Raw genomic sequence first — 17,398 nt, forward strand, 5'->3', positions numbered from 1 at the left:
ATGTAAGTAACCATGAAAAAACATGGGGTATTAGTTGTCGTTTTGGCCAAAAGAACGCAAGCTCGTTTCACTTTCAGAACTGTTGGAACATAGCAAGGCGTAGGCTTGCTTCGCGCTGTACAGTCTCTGAGACATTATATTTATAGATATGTATGTATGTATGTACAGTATATATATATATATGCCCTATAAGTGCGATAAGAACCCTAAGGCTGGGCTCACACACCTTATTTACGGACGTAATTCGGGTGTTTTACACCTCGAATTACGTCCAAAAATAAGGCTCCAAAGCGCCGGCAAACATCTGCCCATTCATTTGAATGGGTTTTACGATGTTCTGTGCACACCGGCTGTTTTTTTACGCGCCGCTGTCAAAAGACGGCGAGTAAAAAGACGCCCGTGTCAAAGAGGTGCCTGTCACTCCTTGAGACGTAAATGGAGCCGTTTTTCATTGGCACCATTCAAAAACAGCTCCAATTACGAACGTAATTTCCGCCGCGAAAAACGCGAGTACAATCAATTACGTCTGAAATTCAGGAGCTGTTTTCTCCTGAAAATAGCTCCGTAATTTCAGCCCTATAGGACGCTGTCATGTGAACCCAGCCTAAAGTAAACCTAAAAACGACACTAACTATTATTTTTTTTATTTTTTATAACAGACGTAATAAAATAAAGCCCTAATGTAGTCTTACGGCTATTATGGCCCTAAACACTAACGCTAAACTAGCACTAACGCTAAACTAGCACTAACCCTAAACTAACACTTACGCTAAACTAGCACTAACGCTAAACTAACACTAACGCTAAACTAGCACTAACGCTAAACTAGCACTAACGCTAGTCTAGATTTTATATTATATATATATATATATATATATATATATATACTAGAAAGCGGTGATTTGTTTCTTCACTTTTTTTTACAGCACAGGACGCAGACTGATCTCTCTCTCCTCTCAAGGAACAACTACAATGAGAGGAGAGAGAAACACAGCCCATGTCCTGGCTGTGTTATTAAAATAACTGTCTTTGATCTCTGTGATAGGTTTTATCACACAGATCACCTGATCAGGGACCAGTCACAACGGTCCCTGATGGTTTCTGTGCCAGCTGCTGACACAGGCAGGTTATGCACAGTGCATGCGCGCGCCATTTTGTGTGTGAGGGGGGGAATCGGAAGGGGGGAATCAGACGTGGGAGGGGGGGGTGATTCATCTGGGGTATACTGGGGAACACTTATTACCCTTTCTCTCTAAGGAGTTATTCCATGAGAGGAGAGAGAAAGGGTAACGATCTGCCGCTTTGCAGTGACCGCCGTGATTTAACGAATCACGGCGATCACGTGACCAGAGACCACTCGTTATGGTCTCTGGTTGTTGCTCTGAACCCTCAACTACCTCCGGTAACTGAGAGAACGGAGCTTTGATCATTTATTTTGGCGCTACATTAGGCTAAAGCGCTGCCGTGTAAAGGCGGCGCCTTAGCCTAAAGCCCCTTAGTGACCGCCGTGAAAAGGCGTATTGGTGGTCACTAAGGGGTTAAAAAAGATATTTCCATTGATGGGAATTAATTTCCTCCATGGAGAATGGTTACAAAGCCGAGTGACAACCATTATGGTCATCATCAGAACTCCTCCAGGACTTTCCCAGACTCTCCCCTCTCCACAGCCACATAACTCTGTTTATTTACCCATAAAGCAGGAAAGACATGAAGTGAAAGAGAAAACAGAAGAACAGAGTTTTTAAAATTTATTTTTTTAATTTCCGCAATGATAATGAATTAACTAAATCCAGGTGGCAAATTTGGGAAAGGTATTGCCGCTGATGATGATTGATGTTCGGGCTCTACATGTTGTCTCGTAGCTTTGTGTTTGATGTCCTATATGCCGCCTCAAATAAAATACTCCCTTTCCCTTTCGAGGATCCAGTAAGTCTTCGTTGACTTTTCAATGTTTGTTGATAGAAAAGTTATTTTCTGCGTTTTTTTTTTTATAAGATGTCAAATTGTGCGTATTAAAAAGTGATGATGGTTCTTCATGGTGACCTGTAGAAGAACACATATTTTATAACCAGAAGAATACGACCATGACACACAGCGGAGTAACATGCAGTCACAGGGCCCCAGAGCAATATATGGCCCCACATCACCCCACCCACCAGGACTAATAGGTGTGGGAAATGGATGCGACTGAAAATTCATAGAATAGAGAGTTTACTGTAGTCTGCCCCTGTCTATGGAGGGTCATATACTCACTGGTGATGTGCTCATATTCTGATGTCATTTTCTGAAATTATAGATGTTCTTGTCTGGAAAAAAGGGAATGAGTTATACAGATTGATTGACTTATAGCTGTATACAGATCATATACAAAACACATGTCCTGGACTGGGGAATGTCCCTGTCTGGGGAGGGTCTCATATACTTACTGTTCATTCTGATTTTTTGCTGCCCATAGCGGAAACTGTTGATGTTATTGTCTAGAAAAAAGGTAAGAAATTAAGCAGATTAATTGACAGGTCACTGTCACGTTGCAGTATATTGGTCATTATTATTCATCAGTATTTATAAGCCAAAACCAAAACATAATTAGAAAAAGAATAATATAAATATTCACAACTCTTCTGTGTTTTAGACCAGTTTCTATTATTTGCTTACAGATACTGATGCAAAATACTGACGCGTGAAAGTTGCCTTATAGCTATATATATATATATATATATATATATATATATATATATATATACATTTCCGAATACATGTCCTGACTGGAGAATGTCCCTGTCTGGATTGAAACCCAGAAGCTCCTGTCCCAGGCAGCAGCTCATCTCATTGAGCTATAGGGGATGTTAGAGAGCTCCACTGCTGAATCTGCTGTCTAGGTTGTCTTGACTTTTGCGCCTCTGGATTCCTTTCCTTTATTGCCTGATTGGTCTCAGTCTTTTGGTTTACTATATAATCCTGTCCCTTGCCCTTCCTGATTGTCAGACTATTGAGATTCCTGCCTGTAGTCTAGTTCCATCTGTCTTACTCTACAAACTGTTGCTGCTCATTTGTGTACCGAAATTGAATTATTTTCTGACCACATCTCTGCCTCACTCTACAACCTGTTGTCACTTGTTTGAGCACAAATCTTGGATTGTTTCCGGACCACATCTCTGCTTTACGCTACAACCTGTTTCTGCCTATCTGTGTATCAAACTTAGATAATTTCCTCAACATGTCTCTATGCTACAATCTGTTGTTGCTTATCTGCGTACCGAACCTGGACTGTTACCTAATTACTTTTGCTATTTTTAACCTCCTGCCTGATCGTTTCAGTCACAGGACTTCAAATCTGCCACTGACATTAACATATATACTCACTACTGATGTTCGAATGTTATGATCTTTTGCTACCCATATCTGCTGAAACTTTTTGATGTTAATGTCGAGAAAAAATGGGAGAAATTAGTTAAACAGATCGCTTAACTTATAACTATTTACACATAATATATGTCCTGGACTGGGGAAGGTCCCTGTCTGGGGAGGGTCTCATATACTCACTGTTAAGTCTGATGTTTTGCTGCCCATTGATTAAACTGTTGATGTTATTGTCTAGAAAAAATGGAATAAGTTAAGTTGATTCATAGACAGGCCACTTTCACACGCCAGTATTTTGGTCAGTATTTTGCAGCCAAAACTTGAAACAGAAAATATATAGAAAAAGTATAATGGAAAAATGTACATCTCTTCCGTGTTTTTGACCCTCTCCCGATCTTGGATATAAATACTAATACAAAATACTGATGTTTAAAAGGGGTCTTATTAGTACACACACAGAACACACAAACAGAATACATGTCCTGGACTAGAGAATGTCCCTGTCTGGAGAGGGTCTTATATTGTCGGGATTGAAACCGAGAAACTCCTGCTGCTTTTCTCATTGTACTATAAGGGATTTTGGAGAGTTCCACTGCTGAATATGTTGTCCAGATTTTCTTGACTTTTGCCTCTATGGATTCCATGCTTTATTGCCTGATTGGTCTCAATCTTTTGGTATACTATATAAACCTGTCCTTGCACTTCCTGATTGTCAGACTTTTGAGGTTCCTGTCTGTAGTCTAGTTTCTTTCTGCGTCACTTCACAAACTTGCTGCTCATTTGTGTATCGAAAGTAAATTGTTTCCTGACCACACCTTTGCCTCACTCTACAACCCGTTGTCACTTATATGTATACCAAACTTGGATTGTTCCCAGACCACTTATCTGCTTTAAGCTACAACCTGTTGCTTCTTATCTGTGTATCAAACTTAGATTATTCTCTAACCACTTCTCCGCGTCACGCTACAATCTGTTGTCGCTTATCTGTGTACCGAATCTGAACTGCTAGTTAACTACTTTTGCTATTATGAAATTCCTATCAGATTGTTCCAGCCTCGGTACTTCAAATCTGCCACCGACATTAGGGCCCCATGCAAACGACCATAGATTTCGTCCATAATTACGGACCTATTCATTATTATGTCCGACTGACACTTTCCCGTATATTTACGGGAAGGTGTCCTTACCGTAGAAACCTTCCGTAAAAAAATCCTATTTTTTTATTTTATGGATCGGGCTCCCATACTATATAATGGAAACACTGTCCACAAATGCGTATGACTGACCACAGCCGTCTGCGGCCGGATATGCCTGTAATCATAGACTGTGATTATGGGCACGGTCATGTGCATAGAGCCTTATATATATACCCACTACTGATGTTAGGATGCTCTGATATTTTGCTGCCCATATCTGCTGAAATTTTTCTATAAAAAAAAGTGCAAGAACGAGTTAAACAGACCGATTAACTTATAGCTGCATACACATAAAATACCGACAGAATACATGTCCTGGACTAGAGAATGTTCCTGTCTGAGGAGGGTCTCATATACTCACTGTTTAGTTTGATGTTTTGCTGCCAATAGATGGAACTGTTGATGTTATTGTCTAGAAAAAAGGGAATGAGTTAAGTTGATTGATAGACAGGCCACTTCACACGGCAGTATTTTGGTCAGTATTTTGCATTAGTATTTATAATCCAAATCCAGAAACAGAACATAAATATAAAAAGTATTATTGAAAGTTTTGCACCTCTTCCGTGTTTTGGCCTATAAATACCCATACAAAATACTGACCAAATGACTGCCATGGAAAAGGGGGCTTATAACTATATACACAAACAGAATACATGTCCTGGGCTGCAGAATGTCCTTGCCTGGTGAGGGTCTCATTTTGTAAGGATTCATACCCAGAAACTCCTGTGTCCGAGGCAGCAGCTCTTCTCATTGAGCTATAGATCCCGGGATGTTGGACAGCTCCACTGCTGAATCTGTTGTCCAGGTTTTCTTGACTTTTGCCTCTCTGGATTCCTTTCCTTTAATGCCTTTTAGGTCTCGCTCTTTTGGCTTACTATATAAACCTGTCCTTGCACTTCCTGAGTGTCAGACTATTGAGGTTCCTGCCTGTAGACTAGTTCCTTTCTCTACAAACTGTAGCACCTTATTTGTGTACCGAACTTGTATTGTTTCCTCACCACGTCTCTGCTTCATTCTACAACCTGTTGCTGCTTATCTGTGTACCGAACCTGGACTGTTTCTTAATTACTTTTGCTATTATCAACCTCCTGCCTAATCATTTTAGCCACCGGTCTCCAAACCTGCCACCGACCTTGACATATATACTCACTACTTATGTTCGGATGTTCTTATCTTTTGCTGCCCATGTCTGCTCGAAAATTTTTGATGTTAATTTCTAGAAAAAAATTAAAGGAATGAACCATTAACTTTTAGCTTTATACACATAATCCACCAACCAAATGCATGTCCTGGACCTGAGGTTGCCCCTGTCTGGGGAGGGTCTCGTATACTCACTAATGATGTTATGATGTACTGATGTTATGCTGCCCAAATCTCTGATGTCAATTTTTGATGTTATGCTGCTCAAATCTCTGATGTCAATTTTTGATGTTAATGTCTAGAAAAAATAGGAAGAAATTAGTTTAACAGATTGGATAATTTATTGCACAGGCAGAATACATGTTCTGGACTAGAGAACGTCCCTGTTTGGGGAGGGTCTTATATACTCACTGTTTATTGTGATGTTTCTGAAACTGTTGATGTTATTTTCTAGAAAAAAGGGAATAAGTCAAACAAATTGATTGATTGATTGATTGATTGATTGTATATATAATACAAAGACTGAATACATGTCCTGGGCTGCAGAATGTGATGATGCTGCTGCCCATGTGACCGCTGCAGCCTGTGACTGGCTGCATTTGTCACTTGGGTTAAAACATCATCCCAGAAGGCCGGGCTGCATGAAGAGCAGCTGGGAAGAATAGGAGCCGTTGCTATGACAAAGATAGACTTTTTTATTATTTTAAACAAAAAACGGTTTTGTATTGTTTCAGATTTTAAATCGCATCGTTTCTGCGCAAAAATATCAACATTTGTTATTTGTTGCGGATTTTAACTCCTCATTGAATTCAATAGGCAAAACCCAAATCAAAAGTGCAACAATTCCGTTGACATTCTGTGGATTAAAAAAACGCACCGCAGGTCAATTTATGATTGTTTTCTAAGCAGATTTTTTCTGCATTCTGTCGATGAAATTTATTCAAATCTCATCCACTTTGCTGCTACGGTAATACATAACGATATCCGTTGTGGAAAATCTGCAAACATACCCAAATGGAAAAATTTTCACCTCTTCCATGTTTTGGGCCCACTTCTGTTTTTTGGCATATAAATAATAATGCAAAATAATGAGCAAGTTACTTATAGCTGTATATATATATAATACACAAACAGAATACATGTCCTGGACTGAAGAATGAATGTCCCTGTGCGTGGAGGGACTCATATACTCACTGCCGATGTTCTGGTCTTCTGAAGTTTTGCTGCCAATATCTGATGGAAATCAACGATGTTATTGTCTGGGGAAAAAAGGGGAAAGTATGAGTTAAGCAGATTGATTGACTGTAGCTGTATACACAGACATCATATAAGTCCTGGACTGGAGAATGCCCCAGTCTGGGGAGGGTCTCATATCATCACCATTCAAACACAGAAACTCCTGTGTCCGAGGCAGTAGCTCTTCTCATTGAGCTATAGGGGATGTTGGACAGCTCCACTCCTGAATCTGTTGTGTAGGTTTTATTGACTTTTGCCTCTGGAGTCCTTTTCGTTATTGCCCGATTGGTCTCACTCTTTTGGCTTACTATATAAACCTGTCCCTTGCACTTCCTGATTGTCAGACTATTAAGGTTCCCGCCTGTAGTCTAGTTCCTTTCGCTACAAACTGTAGCAGCTTATTTGTGTACCGAAATGTAATTGTTTCCTGACCACATATCTGCTTAATACTGCAACCTGTTGCTTCTTATATGTGAACCAAACTGAGATTATTTCCTAACATCTCTGCCTCACGCTATAATCTGTTGCCGCTTAAAGGGGTTTTCCCATTTTGGACATTTATGGCATATCAACAGGATATGCATTAAAAGTCTGACAGATGTGGGTCCCAGAGTCCCATGTGGGTCCCCGCGCCTATCTCTAGAACGGGGCCTCCTAAACCCTGTTCTAGCTTATTCGACTCCGCTGCCTCCCGACCACTTCCTAAGTGCTCTAAGTGCTCGCTGAGCTACGCTATTTCCGTAACTCCCACAGAAGTAAATGGGAGTTACTGAAACAGCGTAGCGCGGCGAGCTACGCTGTTTCAGGAACTCGGTAGCTACGGAAACAGCGTAGCTCGCCGTGGTACTCTGTTTCCGTAACTCCCGACCACCTAACCAGGATGTGGCCAGGAGGCAGCGGGAGCAGAGTGAGCTAGTAGTGGGTTTAGAGGGCCCTGTTCTAGAGATAGGTTCGGGTCCCAGGGAATTGTCCAAGGTGGGAAACCCCTTTAAGTGCGTACTAAACCTGGACTGGTACTTGAGCGCTTTTGATATTATCACCCTCCTGCCTAATCATTTCGGTCACAGGTCTGCAAATCTGCAACCGACCTTGACATATATACTCACTTCTGATGTCCTGATGTTATGCTGCCCGTATCTCATAAAAATTATTGATGTTAAGGTCTAGAAGAAAAGGTAAGAAATTAGTTATACAGATTGGTTGACTTACAGTATATGCAAAGACAGAATACATGTCCTGGACTGGAGAATTCCCCTGTCTGGGGTGGGTCTTTTATACTCACTAATGATGTTAAGATGTTATGCTGCCAATGTCTCATAAAAATTATTGATGTTAGTGTCTATAAAAAAAGGGAAGAAATGACAAAAGGGGTTGTCCAGGCATGGAGTAGTTTTCATACTGATTACGTATGCACAGGATACCTGGTCCCTGCACCGATCAGCTGTTTCGGCTGACTCTGAGCAATAGATGTCAGGGTCAGTAGCAGATGGCTCCAGTCACAGTATAGTGGCCATTCTGCAAGACAGCAGCTCTGCTCCTATTCAAGTGAAAAGAGCCATCTGCTTCCGACACCGTTAACTGCATAAAATCTGATGCCCAGAGGCAGCCGGAACAGCTGATCGGTGTGGGGTCCGAGTGTCGGATCTCCACCAATCATATACTGATGACCTATACTTTTTAATTTTTTCATCAGTGGAGCTGTATGAGGGCTTGTTTTTGTGAGACGAGCTATAGTTTTTATAGGTACCATTTTTGGATACATGCAACTTTTGGATCACTTTTTTTTCCAATTTTTGTAGGGCAAAGTGACCAAAAAACAGAAATTCCGGCATTGTTTTTATGGGGTTTATTTTACGCCGTTCACCGCATGGAATAAATAACATGCAATTTTTAAAGTTCATATGTATGGTTTATTTTTATTTTTTTTAATAATAAAGGACCTGATAAGGGAAAAAAAGGTGATTGTGTTTTATTTTATTACTTTATGAAATGTTAAATACTTTTGTGTAAAAAAAAACAAAAGTATATTAGGTATGATACCTTTATTGGCTAACCATAAAAGTTCTATATGCAAGCTTTCAAAGCACACAGGCTCCTTCTTCAGGCTTGCATATATAACTTTTATGGTTAGCCAATAAAGGTATCATACCTATTATACTTTTGTCTTTTTTGACACAAAAGTATTTAACATTTCATATTGTCTCTGACTAAGACGGTACTACACTATTTTATTACTTTGAAACTTTTATTATATTTTTCACAACTTTTTTTTTTTCACTTTTTTTACACTTTTCTTTAGTCCCACTAGAACTTGAAGGTCCAACTGTCAGATTTTTCTAATACATTGCACTACCAATGTAGTGCAATGCATTATATCTGTCAGTCATTCACTGACAGCAAGCCGATTAGGCTTCGCCTCCGGGCAAAGCCTAATTGGCTTCTGTAATGGCAGAGAAGGAGGCCATTGTTAGGCCTCCTGTTGCCATAGCAGCAGTCGGCAGCCCTGATTGCATGGCAGGGCTGCCGATCTGCTACCAACCTCTAAGATGCAGCGATCAATTTCGATCGCTGCATCTAGGGGGTTAGTGGCAGGTATCGGAGCTAGCTCCGGTTCTTGCCGTTACTGGTGGATGTCAGCTGTATCATACAGCTGACATCCACCGCTGATGACGCTTACAGGCGGCTCTGGAAGCCTTTTAGGCCCTTCCTCCAGGCGGGCCCAGAAAAACTAATGTACTAGGCATTCCGGGAGGAAAATGTTAGGCCTCCGGTTGCCTTTGCAGTCACCGGCACTCCAGCAATTTCATTGCTGGGGTGCCGATGAGCTGCAAACCCCTTAAATGCCATAACCCCAGGGTGTCAGCTGTAACATACAGCCAACACCCGGGGATGGTGGCACCGACTCAGCTTCTGAGGAGGTGTCCACCATTTGTCGTATAGATACGGCAAAATGCGGGAAGCACTAGCTTTCCATGACATATTCATACGACAAATTGTCGGGAAGCGGTTAAACAGACTGATTGACTTCATAAATAAATATATATGCAAAGAGAAGAATACATGTCCTGGACTGGAGGATGCCCCTGTCTGGGGTGGGTCTTGTATACTCACTAATGATGTTATAATGTCCTGATGTTATTCTGCCAATGCCTGATGAAAATTATTGATGTTAATGTCTAAAAATAAAGGGAAGGAATGAGTTAAACAGATTCATTGACATAGCTATATACATAATACAAAGACAGAATACATATCATAGACTGGAGGATGCCCCTGTCTGGGGAGGGTCTCGTATACTCACTAATGATGTTATGATGTCTTGATGTTATGCTGCCAATGTCTGCTGAAAATTATTGATGTTAATGTCTAAAAATAAAGGGAAGGAATGAGTTAAACAGATTTATTGACATAGTTATATACATAATACAAAGACAGAATACATGCCATAGACTGGAGGATGTCCCTGTCTGGGGAGGGTCTCATATACTTACTAATGATGTTATGATGTCCTGATGTTATGCTGCCAATGTCTGATGAAAATTATTGATATTAATGTCTAAAAATAAAGGGAAGGAATGAGTTAAACAGATTTATTGACATAGCTATATACATAATACAAAGACAGAATACATATCCTGGAATCAGTGGCGAATTAAGTAGACCATAGGCCCTGGGCTGTTAGCCAAACTTGGGCCCACCCCTTCTCCACCGCCACGCCGCATCTATTGCTAACCCTACCTTTTTGCACAAGCATTAACAAATGGATGTTATGATTCCTCTTTCACAGGGCTGTGCCCCTACATACTGACAGTATCACACTGTCTAGGGACACATCCTCCTGACAAGGGGATTGGTAACACAAATTTTTCTATCAGTCCTGGACTGCACAAAGACTTCATGTGGAATACAAGGATTTTCTATAATAAACATGTCAGGAGAGGGGACAGATTCTCTACAATTCCAGTGACTCACAGGTGACGACGTCTCATATATATATATTGTAGCAGTGCAGCTACTGGACGGTGCAGAAACTCAGGTGTTAAGCAACCAGGGAGCATGTACAACAGAGAGGGTTTTCTCTGCTGTTGCTTGGGTGTAAAGCCTGGAATAGGGCTGTCTGATGAGCTTAGTTAGGCTTCACCTGAGACGGCTCTTTAATTAAGGTGCGTACAGTTCACACAGAGCTCTCAGTCTGGGGAAGACAGGCATGCTAGCCTGTGAGAGTCACCACCGTGTGAGGTAAAACTGTGAAGGTTTTGAGGTGCTGGGCACAATGCTCAGTGTCTCGTAGTGAGGGACACTGAATGTGTTGGTTAGAGGCTGGACGGCCTAGGGTTTATTTTGTATATTTATTGTTGTAACACTGATTACTGTGGTGAAGACAATAAAGCTAGCTGCGGCTGGTTTAAACCTTTTATTCAAGGAGTTGGAGTGAACTTTCTATGTATGCCAACCATCTCACCCGGGAGATGGCGATCCTGTGAGCTAAGTGGTCCCCAGGTTGTTACAATATATACATACACTATATATACACATACATATATATATATATATATATATATACACATACGCTATATATACACATACATACACTATATATATATACATACATACACACACTATATATATATATATATATATATATATATATACACACATACATACTTACACTCACTATATATACACACATACTCTCTATATACACATACATACGCTTTATATATATATATATATATATATATATATATATACAGTGAAGGAAATAAGTATTTGATCCCTTGCTGATTTTGTAAGTTTGCCCACTGTCAAAGTCATAAACAGTCTAGAATTTTTAGGCTAGGTTAATTTTACCAGTGAGAGATAGATTATATTAAAAAAAAAGCAGAAAATCACATTGTCAAAATTATATATATTTATTTGCATTGTGAACAGAGAAACACCTCCCGATGCCCGCAGCCATGGATCCGTTAGCGCTGGCCTCTGTCTACTTCCTAGGAGACGCCAGCGCTCACTTCCGCTCCGTCCTGCTGTGTACCGTAGGATCGTCATCATCAACTGCCATGATTTCCTGGTCTATAAGAAGGCCCCAGGCCTTCTGATCCTTGCCTGAGCATTGTTAGTCTAACCCAGTCTGTCTCGCATACCCTGTGTCCGTGACACACACACTATATATACATACACACACTATATATACATACATACACACACACACACACACACTATATATACATGCATACACTATATATACAAACAAACAAACACTATACATACATTGTACACACATGAATATGCACATTATACACATATAAAGTACACATTGTAAACACACATGCACTTACCTTTTATGTAGGATATTTGTGAAGGGCGTTCAGCAGCTTGATGGCCCGACACAGTGCCGCAGACAGTCTCCCCTCCCCCTCCCTCACATCCCGACTGGTAACAGCAGTAGCAGGAGGAGGAGCAGGAGGAGAGGTGTGTAGAGCAGGGAAGGGGGGCTGGAGGGGGAGCTTCTAAAGCAGTACAGGGAGATGTAAGCTAGCAGCACAGACCACGGCTGCTAATAGCTGGGAGTCGGACAGAATCTCACTTTGCCTCATGACAGGTGCAGCCCTGGCACCGGGGCCCCCTCCTGTGCTAGCGACGCCACCGGGCATGAGGGGGTCTGTGCGGTTCACCCGAACCTCCCTAATGATGATCCGCCACTGCCTGGAATGGAGAATGCCCTGTCTGGGGAGGGTCTCGTATACTCCCTATTGATGTTTTGATGTTATGCTGCCCAAATTACTGATGACAATTTTTGATGTTAATGTCTAGAAAAAAGGGAAGGAATGAGTTAAACAGATTGATACCACATACAGAATACATGTCCTGGACTAGAGAATATCCCTGTCCGTGGAGGGTCTTATATACTCACTGTTTAATCTGATGTTTCTGAAACTGTTGATATTATTTTCTAGAAAAAAAGAGGAATGAGTTCAGCAGATTGATTGACAGGTCACTTTCACACTGCATGATTTTGGTCAGTCTTTTGCTTTACTATTTATAAGCCAAACCCAGAAGCGGAACATGAATAGCAAAAGTATAATGGAAAGATTTGCATGTCTTCCATGTTTTGGACCAACTCCTGATTTTGGCTTATAAATACTGATGCAAAATACTGAGTGTGAAAGTGGCCTTAGAGCTATATACACAAAGAGTATACATGTCCTGGACTGGAGAATGTCCCTGTCTGGGGAGGGTCTCACATACTTACTGCTTATTCTGATGTGTTGACGGTGGCGCAGCAGAAAATTGCTCTGAAGAATCTTTGACGAAAGAAAACAAGTGTTTCATCAGAAGGAAATCATATAGTAAATGTCTAGATCAGCACAATACAGGCGTCCAGTGGAGCGCTATGTGATAGAGAAGCATGGCTAGTGATAGCATCGAAGGACTTTCTGTATTTGATGCATGTGTAGGGATGTCAGGGGGAACACAAACTGTTTTCTGTGCATTGCTTTCTGCTCATATAGTGGCAGTGATGAATAATGTCTAGTAACCACTGGACTAGTATTACCTGGAAATGCAGGGGAGAAACAAAGCTGGTCTTTCCTGCCAGCAAGAACATTCATAAAAAAAATAAGGTGTGATAAAGCCCACATGGAACCTGCATTTATTACCTTGATGTTCGTGTTTCTGCTGCACGGCCGCTGTTTCCGTTGCTGGTGAAAAAATACGATTTAATGATAAATAAATAGCCTGTGAAATGTTAGTAATAGAAATATGAAAAGGTAACTAAACTTTTAAAAAACTTTTGACATGTCATAGTGTTGTGTCAGAAGTTTTGATCAGTCGGGATTCAACCACTGAGACCCCCACTGATTGCTAAAACATAGTGGCAGAAGCGCTCGGATGAAAGCTGTGTCACTTTGTTTCTGATCAGCTTGTCTCGGAAAGCCGAGCCATCGAATTCCAGAGTCAATAGACAGTCTATAAACCCGTACACCGCTGGTGCGGCTTTCCTCGTGAAGCTGATCTGAAATTAAGCAGCACAGCACTCACTCAGCGCTCAAACCCCCACTGATCAAAACTTGTGACATGTCACTGTAATATGTCAAAAGTTTTTTGAAAGTTTAGTTACACTTTAAGTATAATCCTAGTGACCTCAGAAAGCATCTAATAACCCGGATGTATAACCTGTATAATCCCATCACATGTTCTATGGTAGGATAAACGTCATACTAGAATTATACTTATAATTGTAGTTCTTACTATGTGATATAGCAGGACTAACTCTCCGTGAATTACTCACATGTTTCTTGTCCCGGTACCTCTTAAGCTTTTCGGTAGCCACCATTTGTGTCTTCTTTAAGAAAAAAGTAAAAAAATAAAATAAGATCAGCTCCATGTCATGAGTGAAGGACTAGTAGGATTAGTCTATGCAATAAGATTGTCCTGCGGAGACTGAATGAGGCGGCGCTCATAGGAGTAAAATAAGTGACCCCCTAGACTCCAGTGTGGAAATTCAGCCAAGTATACATTTTCTTGAATGAATCCACATTCGGCAATTGCCTTTCTCGCCGATACTCTCCTGTTGTTCCTCTGTTGGCCACTAAGGCACGCATTTCTTATAGTGCCAGCACGTGCCAAATCACCAAGCCTTCCCATTGCTCTTTGCCTGAACAATTAGGTTCAAAACTCCAGTTTGCTAGTTGTATCCTCCTGAGATTATTTATTATCGACCCTGCCTGAACTTGACCGGATGCTGCATCTTGTCTGCAGTTATTGTACCTCGCCTCTACACGTCAGCTGCTGCCAACAGAAACTCCTCTGGGGGTAGCGACCTTGGCATACTAGCAGCCAAGTCCACATCTCCATACAGAGGTTAAAAGATATAAACCTAGCTATCCCTTAGACTCCGCTCCTCAGTTTAGCCCCACGCCAAATTCGTTGGCAACATAGTGGATCCACACCATCCTCTATAGGCCCCGTGACACATATATTGATATAAATGCAGCATATTTCTACAGAGCGATTGTCCTTTATTTACATACAGAATATTTTTAAACACACCAGGCTTTCTCCTGTATAAAGAACTTAAAAGTAACTGGGGCCATGAAACATGAAACATACCCACTCATGTCACCCTGTAATGTCTAATATGATAAATGACTAGCGCCCTCTAGTGTAAATTATGTTTGTAACCCGGTATATGTGCCACCATACTTTATGCCACTCTAAGTCTGGATAACATAGCGTCTGCCTACAATCAGATCATCGTGGCAGGATTCTGTACTTACCGACTGGTGGTCTCATGCTTGTCAATTGTCTCATCCACCTCCACTTTCATCATCCCTTCTTCCTCCTCATCCTCCTCCACCTTCATCATCTCTCCCTTCTCGGTGTTCATCTTCTTTTTCTCCTGTTTTATCTTAGTCTCGTCCTCATTTTCCTCCATACTATTAGAAAGTAAAGATTGTGAGAGTATAGGACGCACTCTATCTGCTCTACGGATGTATAATTAAGGAACATCACCCCTGCCCACATAGAAATATTCACACCCATATTGTGTTACACATGACAGTATTAAAATACAGATAAAGTAGCTCAATGTTATAATGGTATCATGAGTTATAATGTCCAGCACAAGAGTGTAACCCAACCCCAATAATATACCTTCATCTAACATTAGTCCTATTGTTAGCCCGTGGACGTGTCCTGTGTACTTATCCGGCACGTGTTCTATGTCATATTTGTATCGCCATGTATTACTCTGTCTGGATAACCCAAGTCATTCATTATCAAATCAATATCTATAATGTACGTTATTTAGTGTCTGTATACCATAAGCTCATTGTAGCCGGATTCTTTACATACCCAATGATGTTATCATATTCATATTCTTTCTCTGTCTCACTCTCTCTCTTCACATGTTCAATATTTTCTGTCTCTACATAAATTTCTTCCACTCCTTCTTCATCCTCATCTTCTTCACTATTGAAGCACACATAAAAAAGTTACATACAAACAGGGTTATTTCTAGAGAATTTATCCACATATCTCCCCACCCGAGGAGGCATAAATAATTTTTATTAATTTTAAAGCAGTTTTCTCATAATGATCATTTATCGGCTGTCTACAGGATGTGTCGCTGCGCATGATCAACTATCTCCGGCAGCACCATAGAAAGTGAATGGAGCAGTGGCCAAGAATGCACAGTACCAATCCATTCACATAGGGCACTTCAGGACCCCCGTTCTCGGGATAGGTGAGGGTCCCAGTGGTCGACCCACCACTGATCAGACATTTATAACCTATTCCGTGGATCGGGGCTAAATGATCATATTGAGAATAACCCTTTAATGCTTACTGTGACTAAATAATACCCTCATATATTAACTGAATAATACCAGCATTCAGTGACTAGATAATATTACCATACAGTGACTGAATAATATCTCCATACAGTGACTAAATAATACCATTATACAGAGACTACATAATACCATCATACAGTAACTGAATAATACCTCCATACAGTGACTGAATAATAACTCCATACAGTAACTAAATAATACCACCATACACTGACTGAATAATACCTCCATACAGTAACGAAATAATACCTCCATACAGTAACTGAATAATATCACCATACAGTGACTGAATAATACCACCATACAGTGACTGAATAGTAGCTCCATACAGTAACTGAATAATACTTCCATACAGTGACTAAATAATACCACCATAACCTGACTGAATAATACAACCATACAGTGACTGAATAATACCACCTTACGGTAACTGAATAATAACACCATACACTGACTGAATAATACAACCATACAGTGACTGAATAATACCACCTTACGGTAACTGAATAATACCTCCATACAGTAACTAAATATTACCACCATACAGTCAATGAATAATAGAAAAAAGAGGAAGCCTCCAGCTCACCTTGTATGCAGACTTGCACTGCTAGTAGCGCCCGGGTCCTCGTGTTGGCACACGATCAAGAAGTAGAGGCAGAGAACAGAAATTGGATCCAGCGCTGATGAGGGTAAAAGGGAAACTTTTTCCAAGTTTTATTTGGTCATTTAAAAGCAGAATCGGCAGGATAATGTCCTAGTACAGAGGGAGGTTCAATAGTGTAGATATACACCATTGAACCTCCCTCTGTACTAGGACATTATCCTGCCGATTCTGCTTTTAAATGACAAAATAAAACTTGGAAAAAAGTTTCCTTTTTAACCTCATCAGCGCTGGATCCAATTTCTGTTCTCTGCCTCTAAATTAATAATACCACCATTCACTGACTGAATCATACCACCATACAGTGACTGAATTATACCTCCATACAGTGACTACATAATACTCTCATACAGTAACTGAATAATACCTCCATACAGTGACTGAATAATAGCTCCAAACAGTAACTGAATAATACCACCATATAGTAACTGAATAATACCACTATACAG

General features: G+C 40.7%; 1 protein-coding gene across 1 annotated transcript in view; it reads right to left on the minus strand.

The window, feature by feature from the left end:
* Positions 1-1,735: 1,735 nt before the first annotated feature.
* Positions 1,736-17,398, minus strand: part of LOC142760397 (uncharacterized) — a 45,838-nt gene continuing 30,175 nt past the window's right edge. The window contains exons 6-24 of the mRNA XM_075863583.1: positions 15,789-15,905; positions 15,212-15,370; positions 14,224-14,277; positions 13,592-13,633; positions 13,186-13,237; positions 12,272-12,885; positions 10,424-10,488; positions 10,234-10,298; positions 10,044-10,108; positions 8,039-8,095; positions 6,891-6,955; positions 6,108-6,146; positions 5,892-5,994; positions 5,707-5,772; positions 4,918-4,968; positions 3,544-3,594; positions 2,427-2,477; positions 2,254-2,306; positions 1,736-2,043 (exon numbers count right to left, since the gene is read on the minus strand). Coding sequence (XP_075719698.1) covers positions 13,189-13,237; positions 13,592-13,633; positions 14,224-14,277; positions 15,212-15,370; positions 15,789-15,905 — 421 coding nt within the window. The 3' untranslated portion in view covers positions 1,736-2,043; positions 2,254-2,306; positions 2,427-2,477; ... (10 more) ...; positions 12,272-12,885; positions 13,186-13,188. The remainder of the gene's footprint in view (positions 2,044-2,253; positions 2,307-2,426; positions 2,478-3,543; positions 3,595-4,917; positions 4,969-5,706; positions 5,773-5,891; positions 5,995-6,107; positions 6,147-6,890; positions 6,956-8,038; positions 8,096-10,043; positions 10,109-10,233; positions 10,299-10,423; positions 10,489-12,271; positions 12,886-13,185; positions 13,238-13,591; positions 13,634-14,223; positions 14,278-15,211; positions 15,371-15,788; positions 15,906-17,398) is intronic.

Source organism: Rhinoderma darwinii, chromosome 4, assembly GCF_050947455.1.
Source record: "Rhinoderma darwinii isolate aRhiDar2 chromosome 4, aRhiDar2.hap1, whole genome shotgun sequence".
Taxonomy (NCBI): Eukaryota; Metazoa; Chordata; class Amphibia; order Anura; family Rhinodermatidae; genus Rhinoderma; species Rhinoderma darwinii.